The sequence below is a fragment of the Macaca fascicularis genome, chromosome X, assembly GCF_037993035.2.
Source record: "Macaca fascicularis isolate 582-1 chromosome X, T2T-MFA8v1.1".
Classification (NCBI taxonomy): Eukaryota; Metazoa; Chordata; class Mammalia; order Primates; family Cercopithecidae; genus Macaca; species Macaca fascicularis.
The window spans coordinates 48,616,774-48,639,441 of record NC_088395.1 but is presented as its reverse complement, the minus strand read 5'-3'; the positions used below and the strand labels follow the sequence as shown (position 1 = coordinate 48,639,441).

General features: G+C 50.3%; 2 protein-coding genes across 12 annotated transcripts in view; one reads left to right on the top strand and one right to left on the bottom strand.

Annotated features, from left to right (window-relative positions):
- SLC38A5 (solute carrier family 38 member 5) overlaps positions 1-22,668 on the top strand; it is a 51,896-nt gene that overhangs the window by 16,794 nt on the left and 12,434 nt on the right. For all 3 annotated transcript variants that reach the window (XM_065538665.2, XM_074029986.1, XM_065538664.2), the window contains 2 exons: positions 10,963-11,145; positions 19,005-19,136. The gene's annotated coding sequence lies outside the window, so the exon portion shown is untranslated. The remainder of the gene's footprint in view (positions 1-10,962; positions 11,146-19,004; positions 19,137-22,668) is intronic.
- Positions 6,224-16,215, bottom strand: FTSJ1 (FtsJ RNA 2'-O-methyltransferase 1). 9 transcript variants are annotated; one of them, XM_074029991.1, is made up of 13 exons: positions 16,019-16,215; positions 14,383-14,590; positions 14,033-14,102; positions 13,844-13,934; positions 13,435-13,513; positions 11,340-11,392; positions 11,201-11,254; positions 11,015-11,117; positions 10,828-10,911; positions 10,038-10,141; positions 9,750-9,947; positions 9,516-9,557; positions 6,224-6,831 (listed from the first exon to the last, which is right to left on the bottom strand). In XM_074029991.1, exons 2-12 carry the CDS (start codon positions 14,501-14,503, stop codon positions 9,525-9,527), a joined length of 990 nt encoding a protein of 329 aa, XP_073886092.1. In that variant the 5' UTR covers positions 14,504-14,590; positions 16,019-16,215; the 3' UTR covers positions 6,224-6,831; positions 9,516-9,524. The 9 variants fall into 9 exon arrangements, with proteins under 9 accessions (XP_073886092.1, XP_073886093.1, XP_015298770.3 ...); XM_074029992.1 differs by having other exon boundaries at positions 10,038-10,135; XM_015443284.3 differs by having other exon boundaries at positions 16,146-16,215.

Genomic DNA, 22,668 nt, shown 5'->3' with positions numbered 1-22,668 from the left:
CCATGGTGCTACATATGCATGCATGAATGCCATCTCTGGTCCCCCAAGGGTACACGTACACAGGCACCAAGATCCAAGGCCATTGGCACCACTGAACACATGAGCATACTCACACATGGGTTCCTAGGGATACATGTACACACATGCCCAGACCCAGGTCCTTGGACACACTTGAAGCCATGTGCACACACATGCATGGGCGTCCAGAGTTACACATGCATACATGCACACATACACACACACACATACACACACACACACACACACACACGGGCACCCTGAGGTACCTGTACACAGATGCCGAGGCCTGGGTCCATGGGCATACCTGATCACATCCACACACCCATGCATGTTCATACAGGGTATATGTTCACAAATACCCAGACTGAGGCCCATGGACAAATATGCACCTGCAGTATACACTCACACCTTTATGGGCATCCAGGGGATATATGTACACAGACAGCGAGACCTGAGCCCATAGGCACACATGCACTTTTGCACACACATATGCATGGTGCCCAGAGGTACATGTGTACAGAGACCACAATCTAGGTTCCTGGGCACTTGTGCATCTGTGCACACACACACGTGGGAAATCCCTGCAGCCATGCATACAGCATGCCCATGCACAGGCTCCTAAGAGTACATGTGCACGGACATCTACGCCCAGGCCCGTGTGTACCTGTTTACTCACACTTGCACAGGGGTAGGTGCCCAGGGGTATACATGCATAGATACTTGACTTACCAACTTGGGCCAATGTGCTTCTCCCCACTTACGCACTCACACACAGCCATGCATGTGCACCCTGGCATACACGTGTATACACACAGACACAAACACTCAGTGTAGCACCCACGGACTTTGCACATAGACTCTCACACATAAGTACACCCTCACGCATATGCACAATTGCTTTTCACAAACACCCTTGTCAGGGAACAGGTCCCCATGTGCCTGCTGCACCCTAGCATCTACATGAGAATGCACACTTGAACTTGTGTTGCCCACATGCACTTATAACCATACCTGCATTCAAAACAGCAAAGCGTGAATGCACACGCATGTGCCATGTATGTATGGATGCACAAAAGGACTGTCAATGTGCACACACACGGGCATAAGCACACCATGCACTCCTGCATAACTTCACACGTGCTGGTACGCACACACCTATGTGCAGGCATGCATACCAATTGTCCCAAGGCTCTTCTTCACCAACGCTGCATAACTGCTGATGGCTCCCAGCTCTGGCATTGGGCAGAACTTTCTTGTGAGGTACAGGCTGTGACTCATAATTCACTCCAGCTTTCCTCAGCTCCTTTGTCATCTAGAGAGACTCAGAACACTTGCCGCTTCCCTCGGGCTGCCACCGAGCCTGAGATGACACCACACCTATTCTCCTGAACCAAGGCATCGATGGCTCTAAAGCTGCATACGTGTTCTGCAGGGGGAGCAACCTGGCATGAGCCAGGTGTGGGTGGAGTGTTAGAGGAAGCCTCGGGGCAGTTCTGAAAGCTTCCCAAGCAATTGTTAGTCATTTTGTAATGTGGCGGAGGATATTCCATGGACACCACCCCCAGAACCTGTAGGAGTGCCACGGATTTCATCCCAGGCTTGCCCTGGGCCCCTCCTGCTGCCCCAGAGCCCCCTTCACCTAGACGAGGAGGATGTACTGAATTTTCCTTCACTTGAGCACTGGCTCCCCTCACAGCTGGCCAACATGAGTCTCCTGAAATCAGCCTTGAAGCTGAGAGGCAATTAGCTGCTTGGACTGCCTTAACAAAATACCTCAGACCGAGTGGCTTAAACCACAGACGTTTATTTTCTCACAGATTTGGAGGCTGGAAGTTCAAGATCGAGGTGCTGGTAGGGTTGGTTTCTGGTGAGGCTTCTCTTTCTAGCTTGTAGGCAGCCACCTTCTTTCTCTGTCCTCACGTGGCTTTTCCTCTGCGTGCCCACAGGGAGAGAGGGAGGGAGCTTTGGCGTCTCTTCCCTCTCTAATGAGGACACCAGTTCTATCAGATTAGGACCCTGCCCTTATGGCCTAATTTAACCTTAATTACCCTCATCTCCAAATACAGTCACATTGGGGATTAAAGCTTCAACAAAGGAATTTGCTGAATTCACAATTCAGTTCACAGCAGACAACAAAGGGAGCGCTACCTTGAGCAGTTGAGGGAGGCCCCGGTACCGCCTTTTCCTCAGGTGCATTCCTGAGATGCGTCTGTGCAGAAAGGAGAGGAGTAAGGACAGGCATGAGCACAGACTCTCTTGCAGAAATAGAAATCTTTATTGCTTGCAAAGTACTGCACGTTTTATTTGTTTTGTTTTGTTTTTTGTTTTTTCTTTGCGACAGGATCTTGCTCTGTTGTCCAGGCGCGAGTGCAGCGGCATGATCTCAGCTCACTGCCGCCTCAATCTCCCAGGCTAAAACTATCCTCCCACCTCAGCCTCCCAAAGTGCTGGGATTACAGGCATGAGCCACCATGCCTGGCCAGTACTGCACATTTTCCAAAAGTTGTAACTTAAATTTAAAGAGTTATAATTTACATACAATAAAGTTCACCCTTTTGGCATACAGTTCTCTGGCTTTTGACAAACAATAACAGTTGAGTAGCCAACACCACAGCAGCCAGAGGGATCCTGTTGCAACCCGAGTCAGCTCAGGGCCCTCCTCTGCTCAGAGCCCTGCCGTGGCTCTCATCTCTCTCAGAGAAAAAGCCAAAGTCCTCTCCGTGACCCACAAGGCCCTCCGGGTCCCCCTTGACCTCACCGCCCGCCACTGGCTCCTTGCTCACTCTGCTCCTGCCCCGCTGGCCTGTTCCTCAAATGTGCCAGGCACATCAGGGCCATTGCCTTAGGGCCTTTGCCTTTCTTTCTTTTTTTTAGACAGAGTCTTGGCCTATCATCCAGGCTGGAGTGCAGTGGCACAATCTCAGCTCGCTGCAACCTCCAACTCCCAGGTTCAAGTGATTCACCTGCCTCAGCTTCCCAAGTAGCTGGGATTACAGGTATGCGCCACCATGCCCGGCTAATTTTTGTATTTTTAGTAGAGATGGGGTTTCACCATGTTGCCCAGGCTGGTCTCAAACTCCTGACCTCAGGTGATCTGCCCACCTTGGCCTCCCAAAGTGTTGGGATTACAGGTGTGAGCTACCACAGCCGGCCCTTCGCCTTTCCCTGGATCACTCTTCCTCTAGATACGCCCTTCTGGCTCACACTGACGGGGAAGAACACACTCCTGGGTTTACACTGACTGCTATAGGGACCTTCCCAAGGTCACACAGCCTGGGCTGTGGATCCTCTTGGAATCACACAGGTGAGGGTGGTGTAGACACTCATGATGTTACTAGATTTTGGAGTAAGAAATCCTGGGGTCATGCTGATTGTGGTGTAGCCACTCTTGGGGTCACGGAGAGTAGGGTGTGGCCACTCCTGAAGCATCACAGACTGGGATGTGTTCTCTTAGGGTCATACAGATTGGTGTGTGGGCAACACTGGAGTCACGCAGACTGGAGTTAGGGTAACCTCTTGGATCACCGAGTTTGGGGTGTGGACACTGGGGTCACACAGTCTGGAACAAGGACACGACTGAGGATACATAAACTGGGAAGTCGGCACCACTGTGGTCAAGTGACTGTGATGTGGACACTCCTGGATTCCCATAGGCTTGGCTGGGGACACTCCTGTGGTTACACGACTTGTGAAGCAGACTCTGCTGGGGTCACACAGACCTAGCTGTGGATATGCTTCATCTGCGTGATGGGGGGGTGGTGAATGCCCCGAGTCATAAAGATTGGGGAATGAACACTCCTGGGCCCCCAAGACTTGGTGTAGATCCTTCTAGACTCACACTGACTGAGGGGAGGGACACTCCTGGAGTCACACAGACTGTGTTGTGGACACTGTTGGTGTCACACCCACTGGAGTACAGACACCTCTCAGGACGTGCAGATAAGTGTGGATACTCCTGTGGTCACACACTTTGGTGTGAACATCCCTCTGGTCACACTGACTGGGAAATTGACTCCTGTGTGGTCACAGATACTGGGGTGTGAAGACTCCTATGGTCACACAGACAGGACTGTGCCCTCCCCTGGGTCACCCAGACTGGAACGTGGACCCACCAGTAGTCACTGGCACTGGAATTTTACACTTCCGTGGTCACAATGACAGGAGAGTCGATAGTCTTTTGGTCATACAGATGGGGGAGTGCACCTGCCTGAGGCCGTCAAGATGAGTATAGACACACTAATAGCCAGAGACTATGGGGTTTGGACAACACCAGGGTCACATACGCTGGGAACTGGACATTACTTGTGTCATAAAAACTTGGGTGGGGCTACTCCTGAGGTGGCTGGACTGGGGCAAAACCACTCCCAAAGCACCATAGACTGAGCTGTGGACACCCACGAGGTCACCCAGACTAGAGTATGGCCTCCTCTGCGGTCACAGTTTGAGGTACACATTTATGGCGCTACTAAGATGGCTATGGAAACTCCAAGCCATTGCCACTGCTGGACTCACAGAACCTGGCGTGAGGACACTCCTGAGGTCTCACAGGCTCTCGTGTGAACGCTGCTGAATTTGCACTGTAATGGGTATGGCTACACCTGTGGTCACATGGCCTTTTGTGTGGACACTTCCGCCATACATTGTTGGGCCGTGCATATTCATCGATTTGGGGTGTGGACATTCCTGGGGTCACACTGACTTTGGTGAGAAGACTCCTGGGTTAAGTCACCATGGTGTGGACATTCCTAGACTGACACAAACTGGGGTCTGGACATTCCTGAAGTCACACGGACTGGGGTGTGGTTATTCTCGTGGTCAGAGACTAGAGTGTAGGCATGCCTATGAACACACGCTCCAGAGTTGAAACACCATTTCTGACTGCAGATTGGACGATGTTTGTCCCAGACTTGAGTGTGTATACTCCTGGGGTCACACACAGTAACTGGGGTGAGTCACAGTCAGGTGTGGAAACAGCTGGGGTCGCAGACTGGTATGTGGATACTCCTGAGGTCACTGGACCGCGGCGTGGATAGTCCTTGGATCACAGAGTACGTGAGTTTCTAAGGACACAGGATTAAGCTGTAGAAAACAGTTCTGTTTGTCTGGTTGGGGAGTTTTTGTCAGCTCCTGTTCATTAAGTTATAGAAATTGAGGACTGCAGTCCAGGTAGACTTTCTGACGTTGCTTTTTTTTTTTGAGACAGAATCTCACTCTGTTGTCCAGGCTGGAGTGCAGTGGCACGACCTTGGCTTACTGTAACCTTCATTTCCCGGGTTTAGGTGATTCTCCTGCCTCAGTCTCCCGAGTAGCTGGGATTACAGGCATGCACCACTACACCCAGCTGATTTTTGTATTTTTGGTAGAGACGGGGTTTCACTATGTTGGCCAGACTGGTCTCGAACTCCTGACCTCAAGTGATCTACCCGCCTCAGCCTCCCAAAGTGCTGGGATTACAGGCATGAGCCACCGTGCCTGGCCCTGATGTTTCTTTAAGACAGGTTCTTAACCTAAAAAATTTGTTCTGGAGGCCAGGCGCAGTGGTTCACGCATGTAATCCCAGCACTTTGGGAGGCCGAGGCGGGCGGATCACCTGAGGTCAGGAGTTCAAGACCAGCCTGGATAACATGGTGAAACCCCGTCTCTACTAAAAATACAAAAATTATCTGGGCATGGTGGTGGGCGCCTGTAATCCCAGTTACTTGGGAGGCTGAGGCAGGAGAATCGCTTGAACCTGGGAGGCAGAAGTTGCAGTGAGCCGAGGTCGCACCACTGCACTCCAGCCTTGGCGACAAGAGCAAGACTCCGTCTCAAAAAAAAAAAAAAAAACAGGCCGAGGTGGGCGGATCACTTGAGGCAAGGAGTTCAAGCCCAGCCTGGCCAACATGGCAAAACCCCATCTCTACTAAAAATATAAAAAAATTAGCTGGGTGTGGTGGTGCATGCCTGTAATCCCAGCTACTCAGGAGGCTGAAGCAGGAGAATCGCTTGAACCCAGGAGGTGGAGGTTGCAGTGAGCCAAGATCACGCCATTGCACTCCAGCCTGGGCGACAGAGCAAAATTCTGTCTCAAAATAAATAAATAAATTTGTTCTGCGGAACCCTTTGGCATCTGGTTAAATCTGTGAACCCCTTCGCAGAGTATTTTTAAAAGTATATACACACACATACACACACACACAGATGACAATGGAAGCCAATTACATTGAATTACAATTATTACTATATATTAAATTGAAACAAAATTGAGCTGCAGTCATATATGGGCTTTTTAATTAATACATCAACTTATAGGATCTGCTGTCATTCCAAGAGGTGACAAATATGAACAATACTTCAAGATGCCCTTTTTATGCTACATTACAGTTGTTGTAACTGGTTTGCATTGGTGGGAAAGTCCCAGGTACTGCTTTTACTATTGTGATTTGTTGCCAGCATTTATAATTTGGGAGTAAGGCTAACGTTGTTTTATTGCTGAAAATAAAGATGTAACATTTTCTTCCATCAAGTTTATGGTTACCCCTGGCTTCTATCCAGGTTAAGAATCCCTGCCTTTAGGGAAATTTCTGGATATAATCAGGACACTCCTGAAGAGGTTTAAAGAAGAGGTAAGACCTCACTCAAGAATTCCCACTGCAGTGCGGAGAGACTTCTATGCTTTCTTCCCTTGTTGTCTTCAGGGTTGTTGCAGATCCCTCCTCAGGGCTTGTTTGTCCAGGCCTCGTTGATGAGATGATATTTTGAAAACAAGTTCATCAACAAGTTCTGGTTTTCCTGACACTGAGCAGTTTCTGAGTTGTATCAGCTTGCCAGCTAACCAAAAGTCAAAGAAAGTTTTTTGTTTGTTTTGTTTTTTTAGAGACAGGGTCTTGCTCTGTCACCCAGGCTGGAGTGCAGTGGAGCTCCATCATAGCTTACAACAACCTTAACCTCCCAAGCTCAAGTGATCCTCCCGTCTCAGCCTCCCAAGTAGCTGGGATTACAGACGGGGCATGTGCTACCACACCCAGCTAACTCTGCTGCTAACATTTTTGTGACATTTCCTCCTACTTTTATGGTGAACCATGACATACAGAAAATGCATATATATTCAGTTTAATGAATAACTACAAGGTGCTCTTTGGTGTAATTGCAGGATGTTCACTGTCATTGTTGTACAGTTCTCTATAGTGAATGTACCACGATTTAATGGGCATACTACAGATAGTGCTGCTAACAACACTCTAGGACTCATTTCCTTTTTTTTTTATTCAGACGGAGTCTCATTCTGTCGCCCAGGCTGGAGTGCAGTGGCACGTTCTCAGCTCACTGCAACCTCCACCTCCCAGGTTCAAGTGATTCCTGCCTCAGCCTCCTGAGTAGCTGAGATTACAGGCGCCCGCCACCAGGCCTGGCTAATTTTTGTATTTTTAGTAGAGATGCGGTTTTGCCATGTTGGTCAGGCTGGTCTTGAACTCCTGACCTCAGGCGATCCACCCACCTCGGCCTCCCAAAGTGCTGGGATTACAGGTGTTGAGCCATCACGCCCGGCCTCTAGGACTCACTTTTTAGGAGTGGAACTGGCACACATGCAGCTTTAGTAGGTAATGCCTAAGTTTTCCACAGTGGCTGCACCATTTTACCTTCCCAGTAGCGTGTATGAGGCTTTCAATTGCTGCATATCCTTCCAAATACTTAGTGTTGTTGATATTTTGAGTTTTCATTTGCATTTTCCTGATGAGCAGCTTTTCATGTGCTTACCGGTCACTCTCATTTTTTTCCTTATTGATTTACAGGATCCTTTAAATATTAGAAATTGTAAATCTCTTTCACACAATGATTTGCTGTTTCAGTTTCCCTTAAGGTGGCTTCTTGTGGCCGGGTGTGGTGGCTCACGCCTGTAATCCTAGCACTTTGGGAGGCCTGAGGCAGGCAGATTTTGTGAGGTCAGGAGTTCGAGACCAGCATGGCCAACATGGCGAAACCCTGTCTCTACTAAAAATACAAAAATTAGCTGGGTGAGGGGGCAGCATGCGTCTGTAATCCCAGCTACTCAGGAGGCTGAGGCAGGAGAATCTCTTGAACCCGGGAGGTGGAGGTTGGAGTGAGCTGAGATAGGGCCACTGTACTCCATCCAGCCTGGGCGACAGAGCAAGACTCCATCTCAAAACAAAACAAAAAAGGCAGGGTACGGTGGCTCATGCCTCTAATCCCAGCACTTTGGGAGGCCAAGGCGGGTGGATCACCCGAGGTCAGGAGTTTGAGACCAGTCTGGCCAACATGGCGAAACCCCGTCTCTACTAAAAATACAAAAATTAGCCATGCATGGTGGCGGGCACCTGTAATCCCAGCTACTCGGGAGGCTGAGGCAGGAGAATCGCTTGAACCCGGTAGATGGAGGTTGCAGTGAGCTTACGTCACCGCACTCCAGCCTGGGTAACAGAGCAAGGCTCCGCTTAAAAAAAAAACGGTGACTTTTTGTGATGGCTGACTTAGTCTGAATAACCTGCTATGCCATTGTCAGAAAGGGCCATCCTCTAACATTGTGGTTTTAGCACATTTGGCTATGGATAAACTTTCCTCCCATACCACGTGCAGTTCCACCTTTGGGACTTGGCTATTTCCTTTACCTGGAATGCTCTTCCCTCAGATAAACACACAGCTTCCCTCCAGCAATGCCTTTAAGTCTTTGCTCAGATATTACCTCTGAGGAATGTCTGAGGCCTTCTATGACAACCCTTTTAAAAAGTGCAAACTGGCTGGGCACAGTGGCTCATGCCTGTAATCCTGGTACTTTGGGAGGCCGAGAATGGCAGATTGCTTGAGCCCAGTAGATCGAGACCAGTCTGGGCAACATGGCGAAACTCCATCTCCCCTAAAAATACAAAAATTTGCCGGGCATGGTGGTGCACGCCTGTAGTCCCAGCTACTCAGGAGGCTGAGGTGGGAGGATTTTTTGAGCCCGGGAGATTGTACCACTGAACTCCAGCCTGGGCGACAGAGTGAGACCTTGTCTCAAAACAAAAACACCAAAAGATGAAAACTGCCATGCCTAGAATTCCTGATTCTCTTCACCCTGCTTTACTTTTTTCTATTTTTCATATCCCATATTACTCTTACTTATTATATATATTGCAAGATATGTAAATTGAAAAATGCAAGCTATATAGTATATGTGTGTATGTAAACTCTAGAACTTATAGACTGTTTTATTGATTGTTGCCTCTTTTCCAAACTGGAAGTACTGTGAGAGCCAAGATATTTCTGTTTTGCTCCCCGCTCTATCTCCAAACCTAGAACAATGCCTGGCACACAGTATGTGCTCAATAAATGTTTACTGAATGCTTCAAATGTAAAATGCTTAAAGCAGTTCCTGTCATACAACAATAGATGTTTAGAAAAGGGTTTGTTGATTAAAATCTTATCAGTTGACATAAAAATTTCAAAGGTGAAATTTTACTGAGGTTTTTCATAAAGGTTGCCCTTACTCAAACCTTTAGATAACAAGGCAAACTTACCATAATGGGTTAAGGTGAACAACTCATTTCATTGTCTTCCATCTACTCAAGAAAAAGAAAAGTGACTCACATATTTGGTGAAATTTTTCCATTCATTATGCTTGGTTTCACCAATTTTTTTATAGCTATTAGGAGGCAGGAAAGGGAATTTTGGCCCCAGAAACCATGAGATTTGGGTCAGAAAGAGGCACACAGGGAAGGGGTCAATGCGGGTTGAGAGTCACATTTCCAGACCTCAGGGGCCAGCAGGCTGTGGCGCTGAGGGGCGACCAGGGGCTGGGGAAGCGTGTCTACTCTGCTGATGGGGCAGTCCTGGGGGTGGATCTCCTTGGCCAGCTGCCCCTTCTTCTTCAACGTGCAGGCCTCCTGGTATGGTGGCGAGATGGGGGGCTGTGTGGGTGGAGTGTACTTGTACTTTGAGCCGCCCTCTAGCTGCAGAGACAGAGGGGTAGGGAGATGGTGAGGACTTGGGAATCTAGGACAGCCTTGCTCCCACCCACCTAGTGTTGGTTGGGCACTCACGTCCAGTGGGTAACTGCGGTCCGAATCATAGGAGCTCAGGTCCCCACAAGTCACAAAAGGTACAATGATGCGGGTGGGACCATCCAGCTGGTTGAAATCTGGGTCTTAGGAACAGGGGGAGATAACTGAGGACAAGGTCTGGATGCCTGGGGCCAGTCATGACACAGGCGGCAGTACGGTTGCTAAGCCCTCCCCTCAGATCCACCAGCTACTCTCTTCCCACCCCACCAGAAATCCTTCATTTGGTTCAGATCACCTCCTTGGGGAGGCCCTCCATAATCACGCCTTCTAAAACTTTGGTGCCCTGCTCTTTTTCCTGCAAATATATCCACCTGACATTGGATTATATGCTGCCTGGATGACGTCTCCCTCACTCAAATGTCATCCCAGGGGCAGGCTCTGTCTCTTCCTGCTAGAGGCTTAAGGGGCAAAAGTTTCACACCAAGGAGGCTTCCACCTGGGGGCGTGACTGGATCTTCCTAGGAGAGAATGTCCTTAGGCAGGTGGAGCCTCCACTGGGGCAGGGCGCAGGATCCTCCTGGGATGGAATTTTCACCAGGCCCAAGAGTTACCACTACAGGACTGCCTGGGCTGAAGCTCCTCCTGGGACAAAATACCCATAAAGGGATGGGATTTCCACCAGAAAATGGGGCTGAGGATCCCCTTGGGAAAAAAATTCCCATGAGGGGACAGAGCCTCCACCAGGGGGTGAGGCTGTGGGCCCTCATGGGACCTAGATTGCATAAGGTGTGGCAGAGTCCCCCAGGGTGACCCACGCTCCAGCTCTCACCGTAAGAATGGTCCAGCAGGGGTTTGCTCAGGTCCGGGATGAAGCCCTCGGGAGGGTCATAGCCCTGACAGACAGCGAAGGCCTCTGTTGGGGGAAGGTGGAATGAGGTGTGACTGCCGCTTCCTCCTTGTGCAGGCGGAGTCCCAGAAATCCCGGTCTGCCTGCCTGGCCCCTCCACCCCACTGACCGATGCTGGAGTTCCGGCTGCTCCTGGGCTTGGCACACAGCACGCTGGAGAAGAAGACTCGCAGCTGGCTGTAGAGGAGCGTCACATCCCGGCCTCGGAATATCTGCAGGGTGGGAAGGCAAAGACAGCGGGTGAGGTTGGCCCTCAGCGATCTTTCTCTACTCCACCAGGTTCCTTGAGACTTACCTTGGCCACAAAGCAGCCCCCTGGCTTCAGGACATGTGTAGCAATGTTCAGAGCCTGTGGGCAGGACAGACGGCTGAGGCTGAGGTGGAGACAGCCAGGAGGGGGCCAAAGTGGGTCAGGGGTGGCCAGGGTTACTCACAGCTAGGAGAAGCTGGGCCTGCATATACTCATCAACATCATGGAGGCCGGTTACTGTGGCAAGAGGAACAGCGTTAGGGGGGCCTATCCTGCTCTGTGCATCTTCTTGTACCACACAGATCAGACACTAAAAACATTTTCCAGGCTCTCTTACTGCTAAGGTTCTGGATGCAAATTACTATCTGCCAACTAGATGCATATTCTGAGCTCCTAACCCTTAGGAACTCATTTCAATTCTAAAATGACCTCATGTATAAGCATCATTATCATTTCCACCTCCAGCCCAGACTGCTCCTCTGAACTCCAGATTCACAAATCAGATTCCACATCTCCAATACTCCTGACCTCCAAACTCCTGACCTACCTCCCAAACCTGCTCCTCCCACCATCCCCACCATCTCATCTGAGCTTTCTAGTTGCTCAGCTCCAAAACCTTAGTCACCTCTGATGCTCCCCCTGCATCCTCTCCTCACACCCACATTGAAGTCATTAACACATCTACTTTCAAAAGATCTGACTTGATCTTCTTCTCTCCACCACTGCCCCCACCCGTTATCACTTGCCTGGACTACTCTACCCTGGAGCCCCTGCTTCTGCCCTTGGGCCTCACACAGCTCATAGCAGCCCAAGCCCAGCACAGTCCTCTTCTCCTCAAAACCCTCTCATGGTTTTCTTCAAGCTCTCATCTCGGTGAAAATGCCAACATCCTCACCATGGCCCACGAGGCCCTATAGGACCTGTCCCCTGTCACCTCTCTGATGTTACCTTTTACCACTCTCCCCCTCACTCTGTTCCAACCACAGTGATCTCCTTGTCATCACTCATACATAGCAAGTACCCTCCTGCCTCAGGAACTTTGCATAGGCTGGAATTTTTCCTGGATTGCTCTTCCTTCAGACATATCCATAGCTTACTCCCCCACCTCCTTTAGTCTCTACTGTTAAGTCAGTGAGGCCTTCCCCATCCACTTCATTTAAAATTCCAACAGGTACTCCTGCTTTCCTCCTGCTCAATGATTTCCCTATGGTACCTATCCCCCGCCCCACCTTTTTTTTTTTTTTTTTTTTGAGACAGAGTTTCGCTGTTGTTGCCCAGGCTGGAGTGCAATGATGCGATCTCGGCTCACTGCAACCTCTGCCTCCTGGGTTCAAGCGATTCTCCTGTCTTAGTCTCCCAAGTAGCTGGGATTACAGGCACATGCCACCACACCTGGCTAATTTTTGTATTTTTAGTAGAGACGGGGTTTCATCATATTGGTCAGGCTGGTCTCGAACTCCTGACCTCAGGTGATCTGCCCGCCTCGGCCTCCAAAAGTGCTGGGATTACAGGTGTGAGCCACTATGCCTGGCCTCCCCACCCCATTTTTTAGAGACAAGGTCTCACTCTGTTGCCCAGGCTGGAGTGCAGTGGTGCAATCAAAGTGTACTGTAACCTCGACCTCTTGGGCTCAAGTGATCCTCCCACCTCAGCCTCCTGAGTAACTGGGACTACGGGCATATGCACCACCAAGCCCAGCTAATTTTTTAGACAGGGTCTTGCTATGTTGCAAGGCTGGTCTCAAACTCCTGCCTCAAGTGTTCCTCTCACCTCATCCTCCTAAAGCACTGGGATTACGGGTAGAAGCCACCATGCCTGGCTGCATCCCCTTTTAACGATACAAAGCTCAATCATTTATTTTCTTTCCCATTTGCTCCCACTAGAACATCAGCTCCATGAGGTTAAAGATTAATGGAATTTTATTCATGAATGTTTTCTCAACACAATAGGTGCTCAGTAAATGTGTGTTGAATGGCTGACCGGCTGAAAACAAATGAACAGTGCAATGGAATTGGACAATTGCAGAGAGATGAGAGCAGGGAAAGGTAGACAACAGACATGAAACTCAAAGGGTGGGGTGCAAGTGGGAGGAAGAGAGAGGCAGAGAGAGAGCAGGCAGCAGAGGTAGGGAAAAGTTGCCAGATGTGGGAGAAAGCTGAGAACAGAAGGGAGAGGCAGGGAGTAACTGAAGAGGTGAGTAAGTCAACCAAGGTAGGAGATACAGAGAAGGACACGCACAGGGGCCTCTGCCTGGCCTCCCACTTTCTGTTGCTATTTACCATCAGGAGCCCCGTCACACACCACTAGGTCCGCAGGGCAGCCCTTAAAGTGCTGGATGATCTCCTTGGCAGTGGACAGCTATGGAGAGAGGGAGGATGAGTGGCCCCACGGCCCTCCACTGCTGCCCTCAGATCCCGCCTGCCCATGGTCCTGGCCCACAGACCCTGGGTCAGCCAAATTCCCAGGCTTTGCCTCTCTAATACTGGACTCCATCTCTGGGGACCCAGCATCATCATTTTCTGCTGTGTCTGCAATGATGACCCGTTGGCTGTTTCTCCATGGTTACTCTCTCATTCTCTTTCTCTCTCTCTGTTTCCATCACCTCTCTGTTGCTCTTCCATTCTGCATAGACCCCAGGTAAGGGCCTTCACCCAGGATATACCCCAATACCCTCAGCCATGCTCTTACCTGGGTGATGTCCCCCTGGATCTGTACCACACCTGGTAGTGGAGCCATAGCCTGCAGGTCCACAGCCACCACGTGGCCGGACCCTTGGCCCCTGTGGACAACATGGCCCACATCAGCCTAGTTTCACTCCTGGGCCCCTCCCACCCAGCCGGCCCTCCTGGGTCTCCCATCTGGGACCCCCACACTTACCCAATCTTCTGGCTCAGCACCTGGCTCCAGCTGCCCGGGGCTGCACACAGGTCAACTGCCCGTGTCACGCCTGGGCATACATAGTGAAAGCATCCTGGTCAGCTGCACCCACTTCTCCAACCTGGAGACCCCTGCAAAGTTCACCCCTCTCCCCTGGGGAGCACCCACATATCTCCACTGCCCAGGTGCCCAACTCCTCTCCAGTATTCTGCCTATCTTCCTGCCTGTCTCCCTGTCCCAGAGACCCTCTGAGTCAGCCCACCTACCATAGGGAGCTCTGCAGACCTAGCTTACTTGTCTACCTCCTGTGCCCACCTCACCGCCCAGTGACCTGCCCACCAGTCAGGGACCTTGGAAGAGTTGGAATTCCTTATCCAGCTGTAGCAGTTTGAAGGCGCTGCGAGCACGCCAGCCATTCTCCTTAGCCAGGCGGTAGTAGACATCCCGCTTGTCCTTCGACGTCCGTCCCATTTCACACACCAGTTGCCCAAGGACCTGCCGACAGTCAGCTGATGCTGGCCAGTATCAGTAACCAGATGAGTGGGCTACCACCTACCTCTGTAGGGCGGAGAGAACCACACAAACTAAACTGGGCTCATCTGACTCACATGATAGCTCACACAGAAGATGGGCTGACTGAAGCCCTGGAACTGACCCCACTGACCTTATAGGGTCCAAAGGACCCTATCACTGAACTCTCAGGCTCCATTGCTTATCACACAGACCCTCCTCGTCCCCATCACTTACCCCCCAGTTCCTACAAAAGACCCCATAAACCCAACATTAATCCCATAGATGGCCAACTTGTGAGCCTGTCCACCTCCCATCACTGTCACCCACACTCCACACATTAAACCCTGTAACTGTCACTATCAACCCTTCTGTGCCCACGTCATGCCCATTAAAATCTCACTGACTATATCCCCAGTTGTCCCCATTGCCCCTAGATTCATATAGTCCTATCAGCCTCCATTAATCCCTTGCTTTCCACCTTTATCCTAATACTACTTCATTGTACCTCCCACTCCCTATATCTCTCTCATTTCACCCCATTCCCCATTAATCCCTTAGACGATTAGGCCCACTTTATTACTACATCCTTATGAACCTCTAATAATGCCTGGAGAATCATGGTCTATTAGCTCCCCATTGAGCATTCAATTACTGATTTATCAGCCCCCATTAACTCAGTTTTCTCCAATAGACCCTTTATAGATCACAGCACTAGGCCCCTGCCCTGTAACCCTTTCATTAACAAACACGTTACTCCCTGATGTTCACACATCAGTTCCCCATTCTCCCCTCACTGTCCACCCTGCTCTCCGTGGATCCATCACTGGATGATCACTCTAATAGTTTACTATTCACCTACTATGTATCAACAAAAGTTAACCCCCCAACCCTAGTTTACTATACCCTCTCTTTGCTCACTCTGTCCCCTAATTCCTTGATGGTCATGCCACCACAGCCCAACTATTGACTCTGACTACAACACCATCAGCCTCTCATTATCTCTTCTTTCACCACAGCCCCTTGATCATGACCCCCATTCATCTATTATTCCCCCCACAGCCTCACCATCATCCTTGCCATTACTATGTCCCATCACTTTCCATTAACCCGTTGAATATCATACCTCCATCAATCCCTGGGGGATCACGTTCCTATCCACCACTCCTTATATTATAGTTGCTTACTCTGCCATCCCCTCATTAATCAATCAATGAACAACACTTAGACTAAAATATTCTTATTAGCCCCCATTGATTCCCCAGTAACACCCCACCCTCGCGCTCCAACCAACCTCCCATTAAACAGCCTTCTGACCACACTCCCTGTCTCTCCTCATCAATACCTCAAAGATCATAGCTCCATCGGGGCCACCGGGTCCCAGGTGGCTCTGACCGCTGCGTCCCATGTCCCCACCTCGAACCCACCCCGTCTACGGGTCCCCTTCTGCAGACAAACCTTGGGTCTAGAACCCACCCGGTGCCAGCCGCCCGAACCATACACAGCTGCGGCGCCCAGGGCGAACCTCCTCCTTTCCCCGCAGTCAGCACAGTTCCTCAACAGTCTCCGCCCGCATCCCTGTCCTCCGCGCCCCAGGGCCCACCTTAGTTTTCGGAGCAGGGTGGTCCGCGAGCAGCCTGTGCCTCGGCGAGAGCGCAAACGGGCGACAAGTCGTAGAGCTTCAGTTTGCGTTCGTAGTTCACCAGAATGCCCGGGGGACAAGCCTATGAGCTGTCGCAGCGTGGCAAACTCACCATCGTGGACCGCCCAGGCTCCGGCGTGCCGGGACCTGATGTGAACGTACAACGTGAGTCCCGTCATCTATTGTCGACGTATCCGGGGCTCGCGAACTGCGTTTCCCGGCATGCAAGCGGCACGGCCAAAGTGGCTGAATCCACGCACTGCGTGGCTGAAGCGTCGCGACGCGCAAACTGCCGGCGATTCTTTGTTCTTTTTATTCCGAGGCCAAGATCGAATTGCTCCCCCGCCCCTCCCTTCTTGGACCATGCTTGTCATTGAGCCTGTAAACTACATTTCCCAAGATGCCACGCGCACGATGCCACCCATTCATTTTTCGCGTGCAGGGCAGCGAAATTACCGCTGGGGGCATAAACGTGATAGGAGAAATGCGTTCTTGAAGTGAGCGAGCGCGCGGAGGCTGCTCGGCTGCAATTTCAGATCGCACTACAGATAATGGAGGCGCTGCCTGAGTTTTACCGCCTCAGAACTTCAGTTTCCCTGTCTGGAAAGTGGGGATAATCAATAGTACAGACTTAACAGCATTATTGGGAGAGTTAAATAGGTGTAGCTTAGCCACCCTCTGGCCTTTTGTAATTCTGTGATCTTCAAACATTTTAAATTCCAACCCAGACACAAAAAAAGACTATACATCCTGACCCAGTGGACAAACGGGAAAATAATGAGAACGTTTATCATAGTGTTTACCATGTGCTAGGTTCTAAATGCCCTCAGTGGTGTGCTGGTAAATGGTTAACCACTGGCTGGGGCGGGGGTGGTGGCGGGAGGGGCGGGGGGAAGGGAGGCTGGTTGCTAGCATTTGCCAATTTCCATGGCTTAGGTACAATCTTCTTGTTAGATTTCAAGGTACCGACCTGTGGTCACTGAACAGGGAGTTCAAAAGAGGTGCAGTAGCGCACTATCATGTATTATTTTTACCATACAGATAAAATGGGGGTAAATGACCTCAAGAGCATATAGAATAGTGGAATGTGGTAAAATTAGGAAGTTACCAGTTTTGAGTACGTTTATATAATTTCATTTTTAACCATAGCTGTTTAGCTTTAGGAGGCTGAGGTGGAAAGGTCGCTCGAGTCCAGGAGTTCAAGACCAGCCTGGGCAATATGATGACATCCTCGTCTCTACAAAAAATAAAAATAGCCAGGGGTGGTGGTGCGCGCGAGTAGTTCCAGTTACTCGGGAGGCTGAGGTGGGAGGATTGCATGGGCCTGGGAGGTCAAGGCTGCAGTGAGCCTTGATTGTGCCACTGCACTCCAGTGTGGGTGACAGAGTGAGACCCTGTCTCAACAAACAAAACCAGTTGCTAAACCAGCTGTTTATTATTTTATTTTATTTTATTTTGAGACAGAGTTTCGCTCTTTTTGCCCAGGCTGGAGTGCAATGGCGCAATCTTGGCTCACCGCAACCTCCGCCTCCCGGGTTCAAGCGATTCTCCTGCCTCAGCCTCCCTAGTAGCTGGGATTACAGACATGTGCCACCACCCCGGCTAATTTTGCATTTTTAGTAGAGATGGGGTTTCTCCATGTTGGTCAGGCTGGTCTTGAACTCCCGACCTCAGGTGATCCACCTGCCTCGGCCTCCCAAAGTGCTGGGATTACAGGCGTGAGCCACTGTGCCCAGCTAAACCAGCTGTTTAACAACCAGTTTGCAAAATTCTTGAAAATTGAACAGTTCCTCCCAACCTGTACAAGTTGGCTCCAACATGTCCTTCCCTTTGTTCGTTCATTTTAATCCTGACAACATGCATATGAGTATTAGCCAGGGGCAGCAGCATGCACCTTTAGTCCCAGCTACTCCAGAGGCTGAGGTGGGAGGATCCCTGGAGCCCCGGGGGTTTGAATCTAGTCTGGGCAACATAGCAAGAACCCATGTCTCTTTAAAAAATAAAATGGCTGGACAGAGCGAGACTCCGTCTCAAAAAAAAAAAAAAAAAAAAAAAAAAAAAAATAAATAAATAAAAGGGCTGGACGCAGTGGCTCATGCCTGTAATCCCAGAACTTTGGGAGGGCGAGGCGGGTGGATCACTTGAGGTCAGGAGTTGGAGACCAGCCTGGCCAACATAGTGCAACCATGCTACTAAAAATACAAAAATTAGCTGGGCATGGTGACGTGTACCTCTAGTCCCAGCTACACAGGAGGCCAAGGTGGGAGGATCGCTTGAACCCCACTCCAGCTTGGGCGACAGAGTAAGACCCTGTCTCAAAAAAAAAAAAAAAAAAAAAAAGGCTGGATGCTGTGACTCACGCCTGTACTCCTAGCACTTTAGGAGGCCAAGGTGGGAGGATTGCTTGAGGCCAGGCGTTCATGACCAGCCTGGGCAACATAGTGAGACCTCATCTCTACAAGAAATAATTTAAAAATTAGCTGGGCATGGTGGTGTTCATCCATAGTCCCAGTTACTCGAGAGGCTGAGGCAGGAGGATCGCTTGAGCACAGGAATTTGAGGTTACAGTGAGCTGATTGTGCCACTGCACTCCAGCCTGGGCAACAGAGTGAGAGACCCTGTCTCAAGAAAAAAAAAAAAAAAAAAAAAGAACGGAATGATTGATTCCTTAGCACAAGAACTTCACCAGGCAGGGATTCCTGTTCTGTCATGTTCACTGCTGCCTCCCAGTGCCTGGAACGGGGTGGCGCACAGTTGATGTTCAATAAATGTTGTTTGAATTCATCCTTTTGTTGCTTCATTCCTTCATTTTTTCCCCAGTGGTGTGTCCTGCATTTCTGTGGAACCCTGGATGGAGGCATAGAGACTCTGACAACCAGGGAAGAAGCCAGAGCTTTGTCAGCAGAACTCAAGGGCATTGTGAGACTGTGGGAACATGACTCCCCTGCAGAGGTGAGCGAGTGTGAGAAAGGAAGGGTTCGAGCCACCAGGCCTCCGCTCCACAAGAGAGGAGGGGGTGCCAGGCATTGGGGGCCCATGTTCACCCTGTGGGACGCTTCCCACGTCCTGTTTTCTTGCGCTTACGAAGAGGATGTTTAACTTTTAGCAAAGAAACTTGCTTCCTCCAGCAGGGCCGGGGGTTTGGGGGACAGGAGCCAGGCTCTGAACTCTCCAGGCTCTTCCCGAAGTAGGGTGTCGGCCTGCAGCTCCCACCCGGCACCCCACTGAGTGTAAAGGTGTCCTTCCCTTGGCCTCCTGGAGGGGTCAAGGAAGGGGGAGCTGCCAGGCCAGCTCTTTCCCGGAGGGGGCATCTTAGCAGTGTAAGGGAACAAGGGGGGTGGCCCAGGGGCAGGGGACTAGGACTTTGCTGCCCATGGGGCTGCTTTGAGGAAAGGAAGTGACTGGAAAGAGTTACTCCGTGGGGAGCCTGCATGAAAGGACAGATCGGAATCCCATATGCAGCCGAGCAAGTGGGACTTTGCTTTCACAGAGAAGAAATCATTAATTCCTCCCACAAATATGTATTGAGCAATTACTATGTGTAAAGCATTGTCTTAAGTGCTTTGCCTGTGTTAATTAATTGTCTCAATAGCCCAATGAGTTAGGCGTTATTAGGCCCTTGAGGAAGCTGAGACTCAGTGAGGTTTAGGAATTTGCTTGTTTAGCCACACAGCTAATAAGTGGCAGAGCTGAGAAAGCTTTTGCTGTTAACTGCTTCACCGTGTCCCTCCCTCCCCTGGATGCTACCGGGCAGTGAGCTGTTTTAATCAAAGGTCTCCTTAGAACTGACGATAACCCAAAGTGACTTTTAACAGATTTCACGGGACTCCCATGTGTCACACAAGGGTCTGCTTTACTGAACCAACACAAACCTTAAATGACCCTGAGAAGGAGCCCTACTTTGATGAACTAATAAAGTTTTCTTATCCCTGGCACAGCCTCAAGGCCTGGGTCCTGCTTAAAGACATCTGTTCCTTCTAAAGCAGGTTCCTCTACGCAGCCAGATCACACTTTCCCTTTGTTTTCCCACTGCCATACCGGCTTATGTTGAGCACCTGCTATCTGCAGTGCCCTGAAACTTACGGGAGCTGTGGGGTTCTTAGAGCTGGCTGGAGGCTCATCTCTCCCCTAGAAGAGTTCCTTTGGCAGAAATAAAAGTAATGATACTAATACGACATTGGATAAGTGGCCTTTGTTGAGCACCTGCTGTGTGCCTGGTAGCCCTGTGTTGGTCCATGTTGGAAGGCCAGTGGGGGCAGGCCCTGGGAGGGAAGGGGAGCAATCAGAGCAGGAGGCTGTGGCAGGGAGGTGGCAAATGGATGCAGAGGGGAGGGGGGTTGCCTTTTATTTTTTAAATCCAAATAAGGTATGCTAGTTATTTGGACGGGACACTTCAGACTTGAAATATGGATACCTGCATCCCCGCCCCCCACCTTTAGCCACCTGGGTCACAGCCTCTGGTGACAGGTGTCTCTTTCCCTGGCCAGCCGGTAGCACAGATGTGTAATGGCTCTGGGTGGGGGAGGGGTATGAGGGGAGAGAGAAATCAGAGTAGATAGGAAAGGAGACGGAGGCTGGAGGAGGCTGGGCAGAAGTGTGTGTATGTGTGTGTGCACGCGTGTGTGTGAATATGCTAAGTGTATCTCACCTGCCTGTTCTCAGCCACAGCCACATATATGTGAGCTGTGCCTGCGTCTTCCTATGTAACTTGTCTGGTGCTGTGTTCTGTCTACAGTCGCCTGCCCAACTTGTGCTTTTTTTTTTTTTTTTTTTTTTGAGATGGAGTCTCACTCTGTCACCTGGGCCGGAGTGCAGTGGCGAGATCTCAGCTCACTGCAACCTCCGACTTCCAAGTTCAAGCAATTCTCTTGCCTCAGCCTCCCGAGTAGCTGGGATTACAGGCGCCCGCCACCACGCCCAGCTAATTTCTTTTTGTATTTTTAGTAGAGACGGTGTTTCGCCACGTTGGCCAGGCTGATCTCGAACTCCTGACCTCGTGATTCACCTGCCTTGGCCTCCCAAAGTGCTGGGATTACAGTCATGAGCCACTGCGCCCGGCCCAACTCATGCTTTTTTTTTTTTTTTTTTTTTTTTTGGCAACCGTGTGCATTGGTAGTGTCTGTCCGCACAGTTTATCTATATGTTGTTGTGTGCGTGTGTTGCTTGGGTGTTTGTCTCCTTTGTAATAGTCATGGGTGACGAGTGTGTCATCAGAGTACTTGTCCCTCCTATGTGTGTATCTGTGCGCACGTGTCTTTCTTTGTGTGTCTGCTGCTGTATTTGTGTCTCTCCTTAATGAGTGGCTGCAGGTATGTGTGCCCTCGGGGTGTTTCTTCTGGTGCGGTGGTATGAGTACTATCTGGTTCTCCTGTTTCTTCCTTGTGTAGCTTTCCATGTAGTTTCTGGATTTTTTCTTTGCAACGATAGTAAGCGTACTCTGCATTCCTGTGCTTTGTGTTGGTGTGCTGGTATATGCTTTCCCTGTATGTTTCTTTTCTGACTTGATTTGTGACTAGCTGTGTGTGTACACGGCTGTGTGCAGCCATTTGCTGAAATGCTGTTGTGTGTGTGTGTGTGTGTGTGTGTGTGTGTGAGAGAGAGAGAGAGAGAGAGAGAGAGAGAGAAAGAGACTACAGCTTTTCTGTTTGTACAAAATTCATGTCAGCCTATGAGTGCTTCTGTCTGTGACTGGAGCTGTATGTGGTTACATGTGGTCATAAGTGCACATTCAAGTTCACATACACAGAGATATGATTTTAGGGCTTGGACCTGGAAGTTTGTCTCCAGGGTCATCTGAACCTGGATTCAGGTTCAGATCCAGGGCCATCTGAAACTGGATCGTGTGTGTGGGAAAGACCCAGGACCCATGAACGACGTCATCAGCTGTGTGTAATCGTCTGTGTGCTCTGTGTGCGGCTGTGAATCTGTGTGTGTGATTTACCTGTTGATTGTCTTTGGCATGGCTGTGGGTCCAGCGGCAATGATGTTCAGGAGTCTAGAGTGTCTGGAAATTGGCATAAGCCAATTTGTGTTAGTCTGTGCTCTCTGTGAGCGGCTCTGAGCCTGTGGGTATTGATAGTTGTAAGACTGTCATCACTCCGTGTGGCCACGTGTGTGACTGTCCCATGAGCCTGTGCTCTTAATGTGAAGTGGTGAGTCTGTATGTGTTCATGTCTGTCAGTCTTTATTCTCTTGTGTGGCTGTGAGTCTTTGTGCACTTCTGTGAGTGATGGTGAGTTGGCCCCTGTATCTGAGCCCCTTGATGGGGCTGTGATGGGGCCTGTTGTGTAGCTGCGATCCCTGAGTGCACAGGAGTCTCTCTCCTGCTGTGGGGAAGTAAACGCCCCATCCCTTGTCCTCCTCCAACTGCGGGTGGGGTGAGGGCATCTAGGCCAGCTTTGAAGCCCCAGCCAGCTCCTGGCCTTTCCGGGAATTCTGTGTTCCCTGTCGGGGGTGGGCAGGTGGGCAAGGGGCCCAGACAGAG